General features: G+C 38.3%; 2 protein-coding genes across 2 annotated transcripts; one reads left to right on the plus strand and one right to left on the minus strand.

Annotated features, from left to right (window-relative positions):
• Positions 1-305: 305 nt before the first annotated feature.
• Positions 306-6,247, minus strand: LOC146713601 (butyrophilin subfamily 2 member A2-like). The gene is made up of 6 exons (XM_085448980.1): positions 6,026-6,247; positions 5,035-5,134; positions 3,835-4,176; positions 2,526-2,807; positions 2,355-2,445; positions 306-2,042 (listed from the first exon to the last, which is right to left on the minus strand). Exons 2-6 carry the CDS (start codon positions 5,123-5,125, stop codon positions 1,991-1,993), a joined length of 858 nt encoding a protein of 285 aa, XP_085305106.1. The 5' UTR covers positions 5,126-5,134; positions 6,026-6,247; the 3' UTR covers positions 306-1,990.
• A 1,724-nt stretch (positions 6,248-7,971) lies between these two features.
• LOC146713602 (selection and upkeep of intraepithelial T-cells protein 1-like) lies at positions 7,972-19,007 on the plus strand. Its single transcript, XM_085448993.1, has 6 exons — positions 7,972-8,388; positions 11,514-11,864; positions 14,066-14,279; positions 14,864-14,928; positions 15,790-15,894; positions 17,043-19,007. Exons 1-6 carry the CDS (start codon positions 8,340-8,342, stop codon positions 17,705-17,707), a joined length of 1,449 nt encoding a protein of 482 aa, XP_085305119.1. The 5' UTR covers positions 7,972-8,339; the 3' UTR covers positions 17,708-19,007.
• Positions 19,008-19,200: the final 193 nt, after the last annotated feature.

Genomic DNA, 19,200 nt, shown 5'->3' on the forward strand with positions numbered 1-19,200 from the left:
TGTGTTGTCTCAGGTTTTCAGTAGTTTTGGGGGCTGTGGCCTAGATATATTTTTCTTCCTGTCCCTGATTAGATATTATAATATCATACCATATAAAATTTTATAATGGAAACAACAAATACAAATGAATAAAGAAACAGATAAAAGAAACACAAGTGGAGCCAATAGAGAATGTATAGAGCTGATCTTCAAAAAGTAAAATGTGTTTGGCCCCACAAGCATTCAGATCAGAGTTCTGATTGCAAAAACTGCCAGACAGGACATACATTTAAAAAAAAGGAAAAATGACATTAGTGAAGCAGGGCTTAGCATGTGGTCGACCAAACTGTATTTATTCCAAGAAAAAAACAAAACTGGAATAACAAGATGACAAGAGACATGTTGCAACTCGTCCTCTCTCAGAATAAAATAACAGAGCAGTTTCAGTTGAAGCTGAGCTGCTCATTGCACCACTAAGTAGCACAGCTGTAACATAGCTGCACCTGCTCGAGTTACAAGATACATGCACAGTAAATAAATAGGCTTATATTTAAGAAAAATGAGAAAGAATGTATTATTTACAAAGATTGTATTAACAAGTATTATTTTTCAATAGAAATACATTAATTTGATATTAAAGGAGAGAAACAGAGGTGCATACAGTTAAAAAGAAAGACTGTCACAATAATTAAGAATAGGTCAATACAAAGAGAACCAAAATAAATAAAACTGTTAACTTATTATTTATCTACAGATTATATATTGTACAGTTGTGCTGCCTCATTTGCAAATAAAGTTTTCTTGATTTGGACTGTATATAAATATAGCCTGTTTAGACCTTAAAACGATGTTGTTTGGCTCTTATTAGTCAGATCGACTCTGCCATGCATGGCACTTAAATTCATTATGAAAACTCTTTCTAATACAAGACCTTTATGAATGGTGCCTCACAGAAAAGTGCTGCTTCTGATTTAGCATTGTAGCTATCACAGATTGTTAGACTCAGTGCAAATTTAACAGCTGGTGAAAGTGACAGTCATCGACTGTAGGTTAGAGGTAAGAAGCCCTTCTTTGGTTGCCTAGATGAAGTTAAAACATTTTGGGTCTTTTGAGGTTTCTACAGTGATTTTAATTTTACTTCCTATATTATGGCCATGGACATGGTCCAATCCTGAGGCTCACCGCTCCTGATTGGCCATTTTAAAGCAAAATTAGCTACACTAGGATTGTCAGTCTGTGACTTTGGGTGAGACCCAAAATAGCTGTTTTTCCTGAAAAGGTGTGTCTACAACCAGAAAAGTAGTTACAAAGTTACAATAATGCACTGGAATGGGAAATGGAGCATATTCTCCTTGTTTCCAAGACAATATGTTTTATTCTTGGACTCCTAAGCAGCTTCGGATGGTTCACAGTTCAAAATAATACTTATTTATCTTTGTTTTTAAGCCTCAGTCTGACACTTCAGTTCGTCTTCTGTCTTTTCTTGGCTCCTCTCCCTATAAGCCAACTTTTGTCTGACTGACTGGTTTCCCTCATAAACAGAAGGTTTGAATGGTAAGGGGACCTTTTGTGCTCATGGTCAGAACTACATGTCTCAGATGAAAATATTGATGATATCCACTCTCTATAATGCAATAAAAGTGATTACATGACCTCATCACATGAAACACATACTACAGGTCATCTAACACAGTAAGAAATGTAACAATCAATTTGCACAGATGAACTGAGTTGAGTTATTGCCATTTAGAAATACATACAGAGAGACTAAAGACTGAAGACTGTTTAAGCACAAGTGCTTTGTTCAGGGATACTGACAATGACAGTCACTGTATTCATGTAAACTCTTTTTCAAAGCCTGTTTCCCTGTCATTGAAATGTGTAGCTTCTTCAGCTGCTCTCCTGCTTCCTCCAGATATTTCAGAAGCTCCACTTCCTGATCTTACTTCATCTGAAGTTCTTGCCCCTCTGGAGTTGTGTGGTTATCTATCAAAGCTGTTCCTTGTGGTGTTTACACATCTGGATTCTTGAGCATCACCTCTTTTTCATCATGTTCATGAATCCTAGTAAAAATACAGTGTTAACTTGTCATTTTGTGTTCTTTGTGGTCACATAGACCAATGTATACAATTCACAGACAAGAGGATTCACTTGTGTTTGAATATTGGCTTAATTTATCAGGCTTTTTAAAGTATTTACCCCCTATTTGGAATTGGTTTTATTTTGATTCTTCGTGAATGAAAAAAGAAGTTTAGGGTCATGGCACATTGTTGACATGCTTGCCATGTTTTCTCAGATCTCAGTAGAGAACATTTAATGTTCTTGTAATGACAAAAACACTATTTTAAAATGGAAAAAAAGAGAGACTTATTTACCTTACTCGGCATCTGTGAATGGTCAGTAGAATACTCAGAAACACGGCGAGTAAGCCCGGAACCAAGACCAATTTCAAAGACCAGGACGGGACTGGAAGATATCATGTAACATTATTAAAAACCACAGTAGTTTCACATATGGCATATGAAGCATTTCATCATGAAATCTACCTGGAACATGTATGTGTGTCTCTCTGCTCTGGTTGGTGTTCCTCTGTTGGACTCTGCAGGTGATGTTGTTGCTGTGTCTCTTCTCCACGGTCACTCTGCTGCTGACAGTATAGAGGTCATCAGGACCTCTGAGGGTCTTTGCAGGGCCAGCAGAGAGGAGGTTTCCCTCACCGTCCAACCACAGCAGCTCAGGCTCTGGATACCAGCCTGCAGACTCACACTGTAACACCACCCTGCTGCTGGTTTTACTTATTACCGTGACTTTAGGAAAGGAGACAGCACCTAAAAAAAGAAAAGACAACCAAGACCAGGAGAAATACTTTAAATTCACAGCGCCAACATTGTGGTTATTGGTTGATTATGTTTGTAAAAGGTATCAGTGTGACCAGTAATTTAGAAAAGTGAACAGGAAAAGCAGAAGAAAATGAATCGATGGAACAACTTTGCTAAAATAACCAAAGAGACACATATACACTTAAGTTAATTATACAAGTTAGTTATTATGAAAGCAAATTACTATCATAGTGTTGCATTTTGAAGAAAATATTATTGCATTTTGACACGGTACACCCTGGATAGTTTGCTAATCTGTGGAAAGGTTAACACATAAAGTCAAAAAGCATTCACGCCTACAGACAATTTTGAACTGCCAGTTAACCTGACCCCACTAACTGCATGTCTTTGGACTGTGGGAGGAGGTGGGGGTACTGGGAGAGAACCCACACAGCTGTGGGAAAAACATGTAAACGCCACACTGAAAACACCAGTCAAACCCATCAGAGCTAATACCCAAAACACTACTGTGAGGTATCACTGCAACAGCATGCTGAACATTAATGTATTCATTTGTTGACTTATTAAGGGGGCAATAAATAAGTTAACCTCTTAAGCCGCACAGAAAGCACAGAAAAAAAAAAGTCTTATTTTAATTTTTGCTTTTTTGACAAAAGTTATGGTTTGGGTTTGAGATCTGGTCATTAGTGGAGAATTAGATCTCTCGAAGTTAATGACATATCCTGAGTCATGCATACATATTAACAAGAGGATCCCAAGCTTTCTTCCCTCAAGGTTGAAAAATCCTTCTACTCCATGCAGGGATCCAGTCCCATGACACTAAAGGATAACTTGATCTGAAGTAGTTGTAATGAGTAGATGTAATGTTTCCATGAGAACAAGAAGCCAGTGTCTCCATTCTTTTCTTTCAGTTACATGAGATTTTTAAACTCAAATTGAGCACTCAAAGTACTTTAAAACACATTAATACATAAAGAAAGGACATAAAAAAATAATATAACGTGCATTTACTTACCAACAATGAGTTTAATGAAGGCCTCTTGTCCCACTTGTGGCACAAGGCATCTGTATATTCCCTCATCAGAGATGGTCACGTTTGAGATTTTCAGTGAAATGTCTCCATGTTCCAGTTTTTCCTTAACCACTGATGTCCTTCCTCTGTACGACGGCTGTTTGTTCACCACGTGTTCTTTTTCGTCTGCCCACTCGTAAACAAACCCGGGTGTTAGGTCAGGTCTCGCCCACTCCAGTCTCATCCCATTAGCATTCATTTCTGGTTTAACGTGGCACGGCAAAACAACCTCTTCCCCAACTGTGGCCACGACTGCTCGCAATGGAACGACAATGAGAGGCCGCCCTGAGGAGGAAATGGAAACAGCGGAGTAAAGTGAGCATTCCTGACAGTGTAAGTCACAGTTACTGTCAAACCTCTTACAGTTTACAAACAAGTTGACATTTATATAAAATTAGACCAAACTGGAAATACTACTTCTACTACTACTACTACTACTACTACTACTACTACTACTACTACTACTAATAATAATAATAATAATCTAACCTATTGTGGGGGTTTTTTCACGTCTTAAACTTGTACTTTCTTACATGACCCAAATATTTCCCATGTGTGGGACTAATAAAGGTTTATCTTATCTTAACTTACCAAGCACTTAACCTTGGTGACGTTGAGCTCAGAGAAGAAAATGAAAAAAATGTACAAACTGTACTGTAAACTGCAGTCAAACCACATGACAGTCGTTTACACAGAAGGCATCTGACCCCAGGATATAATAAAAAACAAACAAACTACGATATAATATAATATAATATAATATAATATAATATAATATAATATATGACAACAATCATGACCTGTTCAGGCAACCAAAAATGTGGCCTTTGCTTCTGTTTTTTGGTTTAAGAAGGAGAAACACAAAAGGTTGCATAACAAAACATATAATGCAATTATGCAGTAAAAATGTCTAATAATCCAATGGCGACATCAAATGAGCGTTCAGTAGAAAAGAGTATTCAAAACACAAAAGACTACACAAAGAAATGCTTGATAGGGGTTGTATTGTGAAAGGCTTTGTGGGTTGGCTCTTTGATTCTGGAGGAGGAAGTTACTGATCTCAACCACAAATGTTTTGCACGCAGTTAAGAGGCAGCGTGTGCAATGTGAAGTGACACCATGCTGATAAAACTATGAACTCACCTCTGTGTATCAGGAGAAGGCAGAAAATCATGTGCTGTAAAATCATGGCTCTGTAGCCTCTCAATGATAACTTATATCTCCACAGATGCATCTTGGAAATCTTAAAGAAAAAGAAAAGTTGTAAAATTAACGAGATTAAAGACAATCAAAATAAATCATGCTAATTGTGCGATTTTGCTCCAAGAGAAAAAGCTTTTTCTGTTTGTTTTGTCCTCTTTTCTTCATCATTGACTGTTGTTTCTCCCTCTTCTGGTCGTTTTTAATTCGTTTTTTATATTTGCTTTCAAAACAATGAACTCCCCCTTCCAGATCTTTTCATATAAACGATTGTTAAGTTTCTGCATTGACTCCGGACTTAGTTTTGTCGCTGTAGTCATAAGCTTCTTGCTTTTGTGTTAAATGACATTAAGTATCAAAGTTAAATCAAAAATTTATACTCACAAGAGATACTTAACTGTGATTTTATCATGTCATATAATGCGAAAAAAGCTATTCTATTCTATTCTATTCTATTCTATTCTATTGTTTTAATCTCAAAGCCAGAAAACGACAAAGACATATAAACGATGTTGGACGGTTTTAAAATCCCCCGAACTGCTGTGACCCCTTCCGTCAGCTGAGAAAACTCTAACATTTAAATCGACTGTACTTGGATGGGTAACGAAATGTTTCTCCCACTGAAAACGCTACAGCGGGATGACAGAATCGACCTTTTGGGAATTGCGACTTACTGCTATTGTGTCCTTGTTTACTTGCATTCATCTTTTATAAGGCATTGATGCCTCTTTTGTTGTTGGATCCTATCTGAAAGTTACGGATACCACGTTCACTTTCACTGTATTGTTGTCTGTTTCTTCTTTGTATTATTTGTTACGATATATTTATATAATTGCACATAAACGTTAAAACCTTTACATCGACACTGTAAGGTGTTTTACTTCTATAACAGTTCTGATGAGAATAATCAAAAGTATTTAAGAGGAATTCTTACCTCAAAGAGAACAAAAGTCTACGACTTGCTGCGCAAGAGCTGTTGTTTGTTTACACTGTCACGTGCGATCAGCCGCGTGAGCTTCCTGTCTAAAACGAGGAAATCGTGACGACGATAATATAGCTCAGTGTTTTTAAGCTAAACGTTGTTTGCAGATGCCATGTATATGTAAATATATAGCAACAGATATATAAAACCTCGTGTCTCAGCGTTACCGTGAGCTTTCACTGATATGGCATTTCTGGTGTCACTTTTCTCTATAACGCTCTCTCTCTCTCTCTCTCTCTCTCTCTCACACACACACACACACACACACACTGTGGTCTTTGATTTCATCATTTTCATATTTTGACAAATTTGTTTGAAGGCTGTAAAATAAATCGATTTAATAACGTTCTTTTAAAAATATATTTTATTTGGGTTAGATCAACACGTTTTTGTACATAAACGTGAAACTGGACTCGTACAGTCTCTCTATAAGAACAGAAACACCCTACAAAGGCTCGTTATCAGTGCAAAATTGCATTGAGGTTTTGCAAAAACGACGTGCTTTACCTGCTCTGTAATTCAGCCTGAAGCTGCCTCAGACCTAATAATAACTAAAGTAATACACAAGGCTTCGACAAAGATAAGTAAACTATATACTATGGCAGACTCCACGAATCAAACTATAGAGCTGGAAAGTTGACACGTCGATGAAGCACCACCAGCCCGTTTACTGTGTAAATCGAGTGTAATGTTTCATTTTTAACACCAGATGGCGACCCCTGGAGAGGTCAGGAGCACCACCCTTTTTCTTCTTTTTTTTTTGTTGGTGTTGAAGCGTCAGTGTGTCAGCAGGTGAGAAACAGCGTAACTGCTGCACCGCCCACAGCCAAACCAAGATCAAAAGTCTGAGGTTGTGAGTAGTGATGGGCAGATGAAGCCCCATGAAGCACTGAAGCTTTTCATCCAATTGGTTCACCCCAACGCGAAGCTTCATGAAGCTTCATTTGCTCTAGCAGGACACCTACTGGACGTAAAAATAATAGCTGGCATGAATTTGAAGAGTGTGGCATTTTGCACACAGCCTGTAAATGTCAACAACAAAAGGAGTGTGTAAAACATGTATATTGTAGTGATGGCAGTATACTGTGTATATTTATAGTGGCAGTATGGAAAATGATCATTTGGAAATGCTTAAAATGGAAATGATCATTTACTGTGAGGTGAGGTGTGGTTGGGGTGTGGACAGTGGTTGTGCTTTTGTAACGTTGAGGTATGGACAGCTACACACTCCTGCCTGTTCACATTTTATTCTGTAAAAACTAAATTTTCACTGCTTTTATGACCTTTTTAGTGGGGAGAACATAGCTAGGATTTAATGATTTAACAAATCTTTTGAATCCTTTGTCCTCCACAATGCTAAATGGCTGGGAGTCCTCAATCACCATGCTGACCAGGTCTTCATCTATTTGAGATTGTCTTTCCTCAGGAGAACAAAGCACAAATATAAATATCACATACGTAACTTATAACAGTTGTATAATATTGTTATATCATTTAGTAACATTACAGCATGCTATATTATCATTGCATTTGATGGCTCACCTGGTCTTGCTCCACAATCAGTGTCCCCCTTATTCTCATGCAAAGCTCTGTAGTGCCTAAGCATGGATGAGGTGTTGTTGTTATATCCCAGCTCCCTGGCACAGAGCAAACACTTCACCTTGTACAAAAGTCAAGACAGCTTAACATAAATTGTATTGCACCATCAGTATCATGAAAATACATCTTCTGTAGGAATTTACATACCTTGTTGGGAGGAATAAGATCAAAATGTTCCCACACAGGGGAGGACATCCTCCTCTTCTTAGCTGGCTCCATTCTCTCCTGACTTTCTCTCCTCACTCTCATAAACCTCCAAACGGTCTCCAAACTCTCACTAACCGCAACTCTCCATCAAACGCCCACATTTTGAATGAAGTCTGAGGGGTTTATATCGCTGTCATATCTCGCGGCAAAGTTCGAACCACTTCATGAACCAGTCACGTGGTACAGCCGGGCAGCGAGGCTTCGGACGTCATCATTTTCAGCTCCTCCCATAAATGAAGCAAGCCTCGATACGCGCTTCGCGGAAACGCCCCCTCCATTACTCGACACAAGCTTCGAAGCCTCGATACAGAACGTCCCATCACTAGTTGTGAGTGTCAGTCAGTGTGTATGATCACACTGATCTGAAAGGCTTCTCGTGTCTGCAGAGAGAATGATAACTTCCGAAACATTTAATTTGGTTCTTCAGTAATTGAGGGGGAAAGTCTTTTGTCCTTTAGGGATGTATCGTCGTCTTTTCGTGGTTGCCAGTCTGCTGTCATCCTATATGGGTAAGAAAGAGAGCTGGGTTATGCTGATTTTGTTTAGTGCAACGATTTAATTCACGTTCAGTCAAAGACTAAAGTAGGGGAGACCTGGGATAGTTGTAACATTTTTGATATTTCTGTCTGTAAATTGGAGCTCGTTTAAGGTAGTGGATTCAAAATGTAATGCAAAGTATTTACATGTCTCTGCTATTAAATAGTGCAGCTATTTTCTCTGCAGCACAATTACCCATTGCATGGTATGGTCTCAAACACGAAGAGTGAAATGTTACAATTAACCCCATAGTCTGGGTTAGTTGTAACATATCCTGGGGTGAAATGTAACACAATGAAATAAGGGTACTAACAAAACATTAACGTGTAATCTTTGTTTATTCAACACATGAATGCACTTAGAGCCATTTATGTAGCTACGTGTGTGTGTGACAGAATGCAGAAATCTAGCTTTTGAACATATTCCAACCCCCTCAAAAAAGACAAATTATGTAATTTTCTGCAACTGAATATTTCATTAATTTTGGTTGGTCTTCCTTGAGTTTGGCCTCATTGGCTCAGTGGGCATTATAACCTACAACTCTTGCACTAATTTTGAACATAACAATGAAGCTGAAAAAATGTAGTTGTTCACCAGCATCGCAATTCCATTACTTTTTATCCTGGCTTACCTTGGTGTGGTTTGCAAAGTTGTAACATCTGCATTATTGTTACAACTAACCCAGACTGTTGCTGTTACAACTAACCCAGACTGTTGCTGTTACAACTGACCCAGACTCCTATAGCCATGAACTAGCTAACATTACAGCCAACAGCTAAAACATTAGCACTAAAGACCTACACAGAATATATCCCCATAGACATACAAATAACATAATTTAAGTTTGATGAGTTTAACTGCAAAGCAGATAATGCTATTAGAAGTTGAAATTAAGTAGAAAAACGTACTTTTTGTCATACAAATCACTTTTTTTCATGTTAAATTGTCTGTGTTTGACAAAATGTGCTGATTTTTCACATGTGATAGCAGAACTGAATTGGGCATGCACAGGATGAGTCACATCATTTGAAACTTAGCCCTGATTGGAGAAATTGGAAGTGTTACAACTGACCCACGTTACAACTATCCCGGTCTCCCCTAAATCAGAAGTGCCAAAGAACGTTAGGGATTTTACTGAAAGGAAAATTTAAAAGGTCGGTTAACTGCAAAACGCCCTCGTCATGCATCGCTGTTATCAGATAAAGATCACAGGAGCCAACAGGTTTTTTTTTTTTCAGGATTTCTTTAAATTAACTTTTTCCAAGCGGTGAACAGTGATTCCTGGCCGTCAACAGGATACTTAACAGCACAAGCTCAACATGACCTTTCATTGCACGTGCCGCGGATCCAAGCAATACTGCGATTGTTTGTCTTCCACTAGTGCGAGAAAGTGTTTGTTTAAACTTCACCTGTTGCCGTTACCTGTGTAAATCATGCCAAACCAGTTAGCTGAAAAATAATAACTCAGCGTCCTTAGGTCAAGTTTCAAATCTGCAGTGATCTCAGGACGTTGTTAAGAGATTTTCAGAATAAAATAATAGTTTTCAACATTATAGACAGGATTTCATATTATACATTCTGTAGTAGTGCTGTATAATTACTACAAACACTGTTGTCATAGTATTTTTAACCAGTGCTGAAATTATGGTTATTTAATGTAATTACTCACAAAGTTTGAAAAAACAAAACCATAATGCATTTAAAAGTAACCCCAAATCAATACGAATATAATACATCTATAAATGGATAAGAGAGGAAGAGAAAATAACAGATATGTCAATTAAATATGCCACAGTCTAGTGCAGAGGGAATTTGGGGGACTTGAAAGAGGAAAAAACACAAACATAATTGTGAACAGCAATGATGTGCAATCATTTAATCATAATTGTTCTTTAATTGTTAAAGATGCACACACTGCATGCCTGAATCAAATGAAATGTACGGTTTGTTAACTGGTGCAGAACTGTGCACCATGTTCAAAGTTTCTGATGTTCAGTCTTAACTATGTCTGCATGTCTTAATGAGGAGTTGCTGCCATGTGATTTGTGTGAATAGATATTTGCACTGACATGCAGTTGAACTGGTGTACCAAATAAAGTGTGTTTCTATGCATCTTGCTTACGTAAATGTCACAATTATCTGTGTCCTGAAAAAGTGTGGGACATAGAGTATGTGTGAGACAGTGTGGGACATTTTCATGTATGTACAAAGTATACATCTTACAGGTTTGGGGACTTCCCCACCTTACCTCATGAACATCACTGGCCAATATCTTAATCACGCTGAACCAACCAGTGCAAACCTCAATAGATGGACTCGTGCCAATAGTTGTATCATTAACCAAATACTATGCATTTAAAAATAAATGCCATCAGAAATGCAGTGCATTCAGAAGTTCATGATTAATTGGATGAGAGAATATTTGAGTGACTAAGCCGTCATTGTTGCGTCACAGGAAAGTACTGCTGCAACGTTATGCAGGTGAAAAAGATAATAAGTGCAAGCAGCTGATTGTGGCATTCAAAGTCCTCAGAAACAAAACGTCCTTGTCAGTCTTGCAGCTTTGTTTTCTGTCGGGCTCTTTGGGTGGCAATTTTCTTTCATTTCAAATAAGATACGATGGCCAAACCTGGATAAGAGAAAAAATAAATCAACAATGCCACCAAAAAACAAACAAAGAAACAACAAAAAAAAAAACAACAGTTTAATGTGTCAGAATATTTTTTTTTTCTCTTAAAAAGGGGCTTTCTCTTCTGAATGTCGTACTTTTGTTACAGATGTATGCCCTTATAGCTTTAATGTGGCATTAAAAATATATGGGATAGACTTGATTGTCTCTGTAATGTAACTGTAATCCTGCTGGTCAATACTCAGAGTATTGATCAGGATTTGAAAAAGGCTGGTAAACTGCAGAGTTTGCCTTGCAGCTCCGTGCTCTCTTCACCTATAGAATAACATACAGGAGTCAATCCACCTGGAGGCGTAAAGTTTTACTCACATTGTTTATTGCCTACTTCAATAACTTTAGTTTTTATCATTTTAATATGGTTGTTTATCCTTTTTGTGTTTCTTTTTTCTTTTCGTTTCTTTTTTCTAGGTGGATCCTCTGCTCAGGATCAGCCAGTGCACGTTCTTGCCTTTGCTGGTGGAGATGTTATTCTACCGTGCAGTTTCAATATCTCTGACAAGGAAGACTTTCCGACTGTTGAGTGGTCCAAGGAAGGCTTGAAGCCAAATGTTGTCTTCTTGTACCGGGATGGTTGTGAGGCCTACGAGATGAAGAATCCAGCCTTCGAGTACAGGACAAGCCTCATCATGAAAAAGCTCAAAGATGGAAACATCTCATTACGGATCTCCAATGTGCAGGTGTCTGATACTGGAAAGTACCAGTGCCTCGTATTCCAGAAAAATGTCGCCAGGAAGGTTTCAACAGTGGAGCTGTTTGTGGGTATGTCCACTCATGTTCATTTCTACACAAAGAGTTCACCATTGAATTGCCTAAGTGTGCTCCACCCACTTAAATGTTGGATTCTTGTCCAGTTCAGCTAAATTCATTTAACATGCGATCAGGATCTGGGTTTTACTTTAGAGTCAGAGCTTGAAGGGGCACAATTTTGAATTACAGGAGGATAAACTATGCTCCACAAAGTTTATGCTAGGTTAGATGGTGGTCATTGATATAAGTTGACCCTACCCCTAACAGCACAGAGCTCTTTAAACATAGACAGTATCTGTGAGCTGCTTCTTTTCTGCATCTGTATCTCATTTCATCTTCTATCTATTTGATTTTCCTTTTGAATAAACAATTGAGCTATTAATTATACCTAAAAATCTGAATCCATTCTTCGGGTCGTATAGCAACTGAATAAAAATCAATGATACGTCCATAAATCCACACACTTGTAAAACTTCTCACATTTCAGCCTTTAGTTGTCAACAGTCTAAAACTACTTCAAAGTTAAATGAGTCTTGATGAGTATCAAGCTTTATTGGTTGATAAGGTTAGCCACTATCTTGCTAGAGCAAACTTTCCTTCTGCTCAAATGTTCTGTTTATGGAGGTCAACAGACGAAAGCATAGGAAACAGGGGAAACTAGCTTCTTTTAGACAGTGGAGCTGAACAGAAGAGTTGCACCAACGACCAATAAAAGAGGAGTAGACCATATTTTGACTGTGACATATACAAAGCTGCTCTAGTTGAGTTCAAAGATAAAAACATAACATAATAGATCCAAAAAAGGAAACTTTAAACAGATTTCCAAATGGAAGGAACAGAACAGAGATTATTTAAACACAGAACAAGCCACTACTTTCAGCTAAATATCACACTTTAGTGGCAAGTATCCCGAGTATAGGCTGTAAATATAGTAGCAGTTGTGAAAAACACCGAGAATCAATTCCACTTTGCTCTTTAAGTAATACATTGTGTACATAACATTTAATCCTATGGGTTAAAAATACGCGACTGTATTCTGCGTCATTTCTGAAGCTTAAAGTACAAACAACAGCTTCATCCACAGGAATGTCCTTTGAGTTCAGTGTGTGTACACATTTGACTCTTTTTTTTTTTTTTCTTTTCTTTTTAATAGTTGGGTGTTTCATAACAGGCTGAACTGGTTGATCATTAGCCTCATTGCTCATGTAGCAATCGCCCACCTGTGGGCTGGACCGGAAGAACATATCCGGTGTGTCCTCATTTGGTTTCATGTCTCTCTGTTTAAATGTGATTTAGACCAAATGTGGACATTAAATCAAGCTGCCACTGCCAATAATGAAAAACAGGAAATGAGACTATTGCATTTCTTGAAATTCTTGTTTCATTCGTGTCTTCATTAAATCCCTGAAGTTGAGTCACAGTCATTAGACCTTAAACAAGCAACCATTGCATCACCAAACCTCTGCCAGGGGTAGTTGATAAAATTCTGTTATTGTTACAAATTTGGATATATTTTTGTCCCTAATGAATGAAAAATATTAACACAACCAGAAACCATGGTGATACCTGCATCATTTTTTTTTTTTTTTTTTTTGGGGGGGGGGTCTGTAAAGTAAATTGTGTGTGCTAAACTTTCAAATGACACCAGCTTTATTTCATTATTTTACTGGGAATATGGCCAGTTGGCCTTGCTCAGAAGTGCATATTATACTATTAATAATATTTGTCCAATGTAAGATTTAAACTTCTGTAAAAGTTGCCATGGTTAAGGATTGGTTCACATGAGATAATCTTTCTTTCATCAGAGGAACAGACTTTCAGGATGTCTTTTTATAGGAGGAGACACTCATCTACTTAAACGCTCAATTTCAAGGAGCTTTAGAAAAGTTGTTTACTTTATAAAAAGCACAGCTCCATATAATTATCATAGGGTCGTGACCTTACAGTTTAAATCGCTCTGAGGCAACTGCTGTTGTGATTTGACACTGTCTATAAATAGTGTAATTTAATTGTGTAAAAGCAGTTTGTATTGTCTGTGTATCACTTAGAGTGTCTTTCATTCTTCTTCAGAAGCCAAGAGTGTTATAAAGTGTGGGATTGACGTCATAGATGTAACTTTAACATAAAAACAATAACAGGTTTATCAGAAATAAGGACAGGTGCATCGGATGGAAGATTTATGATCACACCTTCTGGTTTTGTTGTTTTTACAGTGGCTGTTTCTGAGCCAAGGCTTTCAGTGATTTCAGCGGAGGGTGATGCCATAACTCTGCATTGTGAAGCAAAATGCTGGCTGCCAGAGCCTCAGGTAACATTTCTGGATGACAATGGAAAGAACATCTATGGGGAAAACCCCAAAGGACAACAAGATGCCCGTGGATGTTTCACTGTGACACAAAGAGTCACTCTGCAAAGAGCTACCAGCAGGTTATACATATTTTTTTAGACATTAATAATTGGATAAGCATTTTTAATTTTATTACAGTACTGTGCAAAAGTCTTGAATCTCTCTCTTTATATTCTGATAGGACAACAGGAAAACGTAGCGTCAGAACTCATTGTTTCTCTGGCTTTAATCTCATTAAGTAACTGTCAGGAGTAGTTCTCGTGTAGTGTAACCCTATCTACTGAGGACTGGCCTCCTGAGAGCCAGGACCCCTATATTCACACTGTGAGATCATCATGACACAACACAAAATAAACATCCAAAGGAGAATTTCAGTGACCTTCAGAAACCCCGATGAGTATTCTTGAAGACTACCTAAAGAAATGACAAGAAACATTGCCTATAAGAGTTCAGACTGTGTGCCCATTTGTGTTTGTACTTTTCAATAAATCACTGCACTTTCCCCCCATTGAATTCTTTAGGTGGGAAAAAGTGCAGTGATTTATTGCACGTAGACTGGCTCAAGACTTTTGCACAATACTGCAGATTATGTTTAACCAACTAACTGTAAAATTAGATTTTCACTTATATGATGTGATTTATAAACTGTGTATTTGTCAAACAGTATAACCTGCAGAGTTCATCTACAAGAGTTTAACCAGACCAGGGAAACAAAGATCCTCATACCAGGTATGCCAGATCTTCACGTGTGCATTCAAACTCCCATATTCACATTTTGTTTAATGCATTTGCTATCTATTTAGGGTTTATGTGTAGGTTTTATTGGGATTTCGTGTGTGGAGTTTTATCAGATGACCCCTATGTTAACCATTTGCTCTCTTGTTGCTTTCCACATGTCACTTCACACCAGGATTGACACCCTAACCCACTGTTGTCTTTATTCTAAGCTGTAAGAAATCCACACCAGACCTGGGTGTACCCTCATGCTTCGCGCATCTTTTATTATCTCTGTCACGCTTGCTGTACACGCTTGGCTGCCAGTCATACACATCAACGATGAACCCCAAACATACGACCCTACACAGATTCTAGGCTGATTGCAATGCACAGGTGCGTCTGCCTTCCCTGCAGCGGCACCGCAGAACACACCTGTGATTGATAATGTAGTTCTAGCCAAAATATCTATACTTAGAAACCGATCCATCCATCCATTCTCTTCCACTTATGCATGTCTTTGGATGCTGGGAGAAAGCCAGATTACCTGTGGAGAACTCACGCAAACGCAGGGAGAACATGCAAACTCCCCACAGAAAGACCCCGCCCTGAAATTGAATTCTTTCTGTGAGGCAACAGTGCTTACCACCGTGTCACTGTGCTGCTTAGAGATCATGATAACAAATTGTATCTTTACTCCAATACAACCTATGTACGGCCTCTGCACCACATGCTTGCCAGTTTGCATATCGCCTCTATTCTTGACATTGTCTGGAGTCCTGTTGAGTTTTGTTGGCAGATCTGTCTGTCTGTCTGTCTGTCTGTCTGTCTGAGAATTATCTGTTCATATGTCAACACAATGTTATGTCATTTCAGGTGTCTGCATGAAGTCTGATCCTCACACTATCGCCATCACCATTGGAGGAACAGCACTTCTTTTCTTAGTTGCAGCCCTTTCATGCATAAAATGCTTCAGATTTGGTGAGTCACAGTTCTGAATTATACAAAAAAATGCAAAGCAAGGGCCATTGATATAGACTGCCAGTGAGCAGTTGAGAAACATTTTGAAATGACAGCAAAGTGGTTTTGGTGTTTTATTTTTTATTGTTGTTGTTTTAAGGATGAAGAAAAATGTAGCTGCTCTTTACATAGAGAACACAAAGACAGAATTGCAAGTCTTTAAGGTGGAAACTCAGGAGTTTTGAGACTGACTCAATAGTATACACTGATCAGGCATAACATTAATAATAACTGACATGGCACCAGTAAGTGGGTGGGATAAGTGGGAGCCAAGTGAACATTTTGTCCTCAAACTTAATGTCAGAAGCAGGAAAAACTGGGATAGGCATTTGAGCAAGTTAGTTTGGGCCTAAATTGTGATGGCTAGATGACGAAGTCAGAGCACCAACGAGTTCATGTTGAGCCAAGGCTCACTGATGGATGCGCGATCCGATCCAACAGACGAGCTACTGGAGCTCAAATTAAAGAATTAATTAAAGTTAATTTTGTTTCTAATAAAAGGTGTATGAATACATACACTGGGAAACACTTGGGAAACACCTGGTACCACAATGTACTTTTGGAAAAAGGCAAGCAGCAGATCCTGTTATACTGTTCTGGAAAATCATTGCTCCTGCTACCCATGTGGGTAATACTTTGATACGTACCACCTACCTAAGAATTGTTTTTGCAGACCATGTACCCCTTTCGTGGAAATGGTTCCCTGAACTTTTTAGCAACATAATACACAACGTAATAAAGCAAAAACGGATCATGAATGGTTTATGAAGCTCAATCCAATCTGTTCGTCTGTGACATGTGTTTGGGCAAAGAAGTCCAGTCCAGTCCACTTCACAACTTCCACGACTTGAAAGACGTTTTTCTAACATCTTGATGTTTTGACAGTGAAAAAGGGACCAAAACAATATTCAATGGGTGATCATATTGTTTTGCCTGATCTGTGTATTTCTTGGAGTTCCTTTGTCTGTACAGTGATCATAGTTTTTGTTTTGTTTTACTGAAGTCATAAATCAAGTGAAAGGTTGGATAATTTTCCTATAGCCATCTATACAGTTTGAATTCTATTTGCCACAAGATGATTCAGCTTTTTTGTATTTTATTTTACACAGCTATTGTAAAGCAGCCAGTGAACAGAAAGACATCAAATCAAAGCCTCCTCCACCCGACAAGAGTTAACAGCACAGACAGCTCGGTAAATGGCAGCATTGGACAGATGAAAAGACAGTCTGGGTTTCTTATCGAAGATGAGACCCAAAAACTAGAGGACAGCAAAGTTGTTTCCTACAACAGTGGAACAACTGTCCAATGTCATTCCACAACCACAGCAGACGTTTCAAAACCCTCCAAACTACTGTTAACTCACGGCCCTGACAACAAGAGCTTGACCAGTGTGTACAATCCAAACCCATCTTCAGTTTCAACCAGCTTTAAAACTCCAAAATCTGATGACTTACCCAAAAGCAGGGGTTCAAAGCTTATCATCAAAAGGCAAAACAGCTTTCCAGGACCTGGTCACATATCTCAAAGAAACCACCGTATGTACAGCAGTCCAGATATTTTACAACTACACTTACCAACATCCAACCCTTCTTCTGCTCTCAGTAGCCACCAGATGATCAACTCCAGTGTCTCACCCCATCAAAGCACCCACCATCCTCAGCGTAGACACTCATCAGTACTTCCACAGTTAGCTGAATTTCATAACCGTCACAGCCTCCTGAGAAATTTACCTGAAGAAGATGAACATAGAAGTTTATTAAGAAATGAAAAGTAAAGGAAATGTAAGCTGTACATTTCAAGCATAAGGCAAGACAATGCTTGCTCGGTTTAAATGACTGAAACTCCTTAACTGAGCAATAACTAGAAACTGAAATTTCACACCAGTGATGGAAGCACGGAGTAGGGGCTTGACAGTCAGCTGCAGTGTCTCCTGTTCTTAAAATGTTTTTAATATTAAGCATGATTTCTTTCTTTTTCTTTGCATTACCAGTCAAAAAATGGGACCAGACCATGATGTATGGTGCTTGAGAGTTGGGGCTAGTTTGTATCTTTTTGTTTGTTTGGAGAAAAAAAACCATTTCTTTGTTAACATTGTTAACACTCTGTGGGGCGATCGTGGCTCAAGAGTTGGGAGTTCGCCTTGTAATCGGAAGGTTGCCGGTTCGAGCCCCGGCTTGGACAGTCTCGGTTGTTGTGTCCTTGGGCAAGACACTTCACCCGTTGCCTACTGGTGGTGGTCAGAGGGCCCGGTGGCGCCAGTGTTCGGCAGCCTCGCCTCTGTCAGTGCGCCCCAGGGTGGCTGTGGCTACAATGTAGCTTGCCATCACCAGTGTGTGAATGTGTGTGGATGACTGGATGTGTGAAGCGCTTTGGAGTCCTTAGGGACTAGTAAACCTATACAAATGCAGGCCATTTCACCATCACTTTGTTAACATATAGGAGTGCTTTTCCAATAGATGAAATAATTTTAGCTAATTTTTTTTCTTGCACTTTAAAGCCTTTTTTTTACTTGCTATTGTATTTTTTTTGTATACTGTTATGTATTAATGTGCTTGAGGAAAAAAAATATATTTCCAATTATGTTTTTGCATAAACTGTGCAAATGGAAATTGATATGTTTGTATTTTTATAGATGAAACATTGGACATTGAGCTCTGTTTCAGTGGCTCATGTAACAAAAATGTTTTGTTATCCGAAAAAAAGAAAAAGGCTCCCAAATCATTCTTGTTTGCTAATGTTTTGCACAAGGTCATTTGTGCCTTTGTTTGCTGCCCTGATTATCCCAGTGTACTTTCTGCTGCCATGAATCAGAGCTAATTTCCCTGACTTTACTTTTTACTCAGGAAATGCTTTTATCGCTGCCCCGATTTTAAGTGTCAGATGACTCCACCAGGAACACTTAACCCAGGTGTTAAGTGTTTATTTATTTCATTGTATCTTTTCATATCTATAATGTATATTGATGTAAGTCTTTGGTATTACTTTTATGTCTTCAACTGTGTCTATTATTATTATTATTATTATTATTATTATTATTATTATTATTATTAAAATTATTAAAAAGTTGTAGTTTGTAGGGCATTTGTTGAATTTGCACACACTGACGACAACGATTAATACATTGAAAAGTACAAACACAAATGGGTACAAAGTCCAAACGCTCTTAGGCAATGTTTCTTGTAATTTCTTTAGGTAGTCTTCAAGAATATGCCTCAGGCTTCCTGAAGTGCATTCACAGTCAAAAATAACCACTTCATACATTTTCCC

Source organism: Copadichromis virginalis, linkage group LG3 (genome assembly GCF_057382275.1).
Source record: "Copadichromis virginalis isolate Kocher_CV1m ecotype Utaka linkage group LG3, C_Virginalis_male_GT1.1, whole genome shotgun sequence".
Classification (NCBI taxonomy): Eukaryota; Metazoa; Chordata; class Actinopteri; order Cichliformes; family Cichlidae; genus Copadichromis; species Copadichromis virginalis.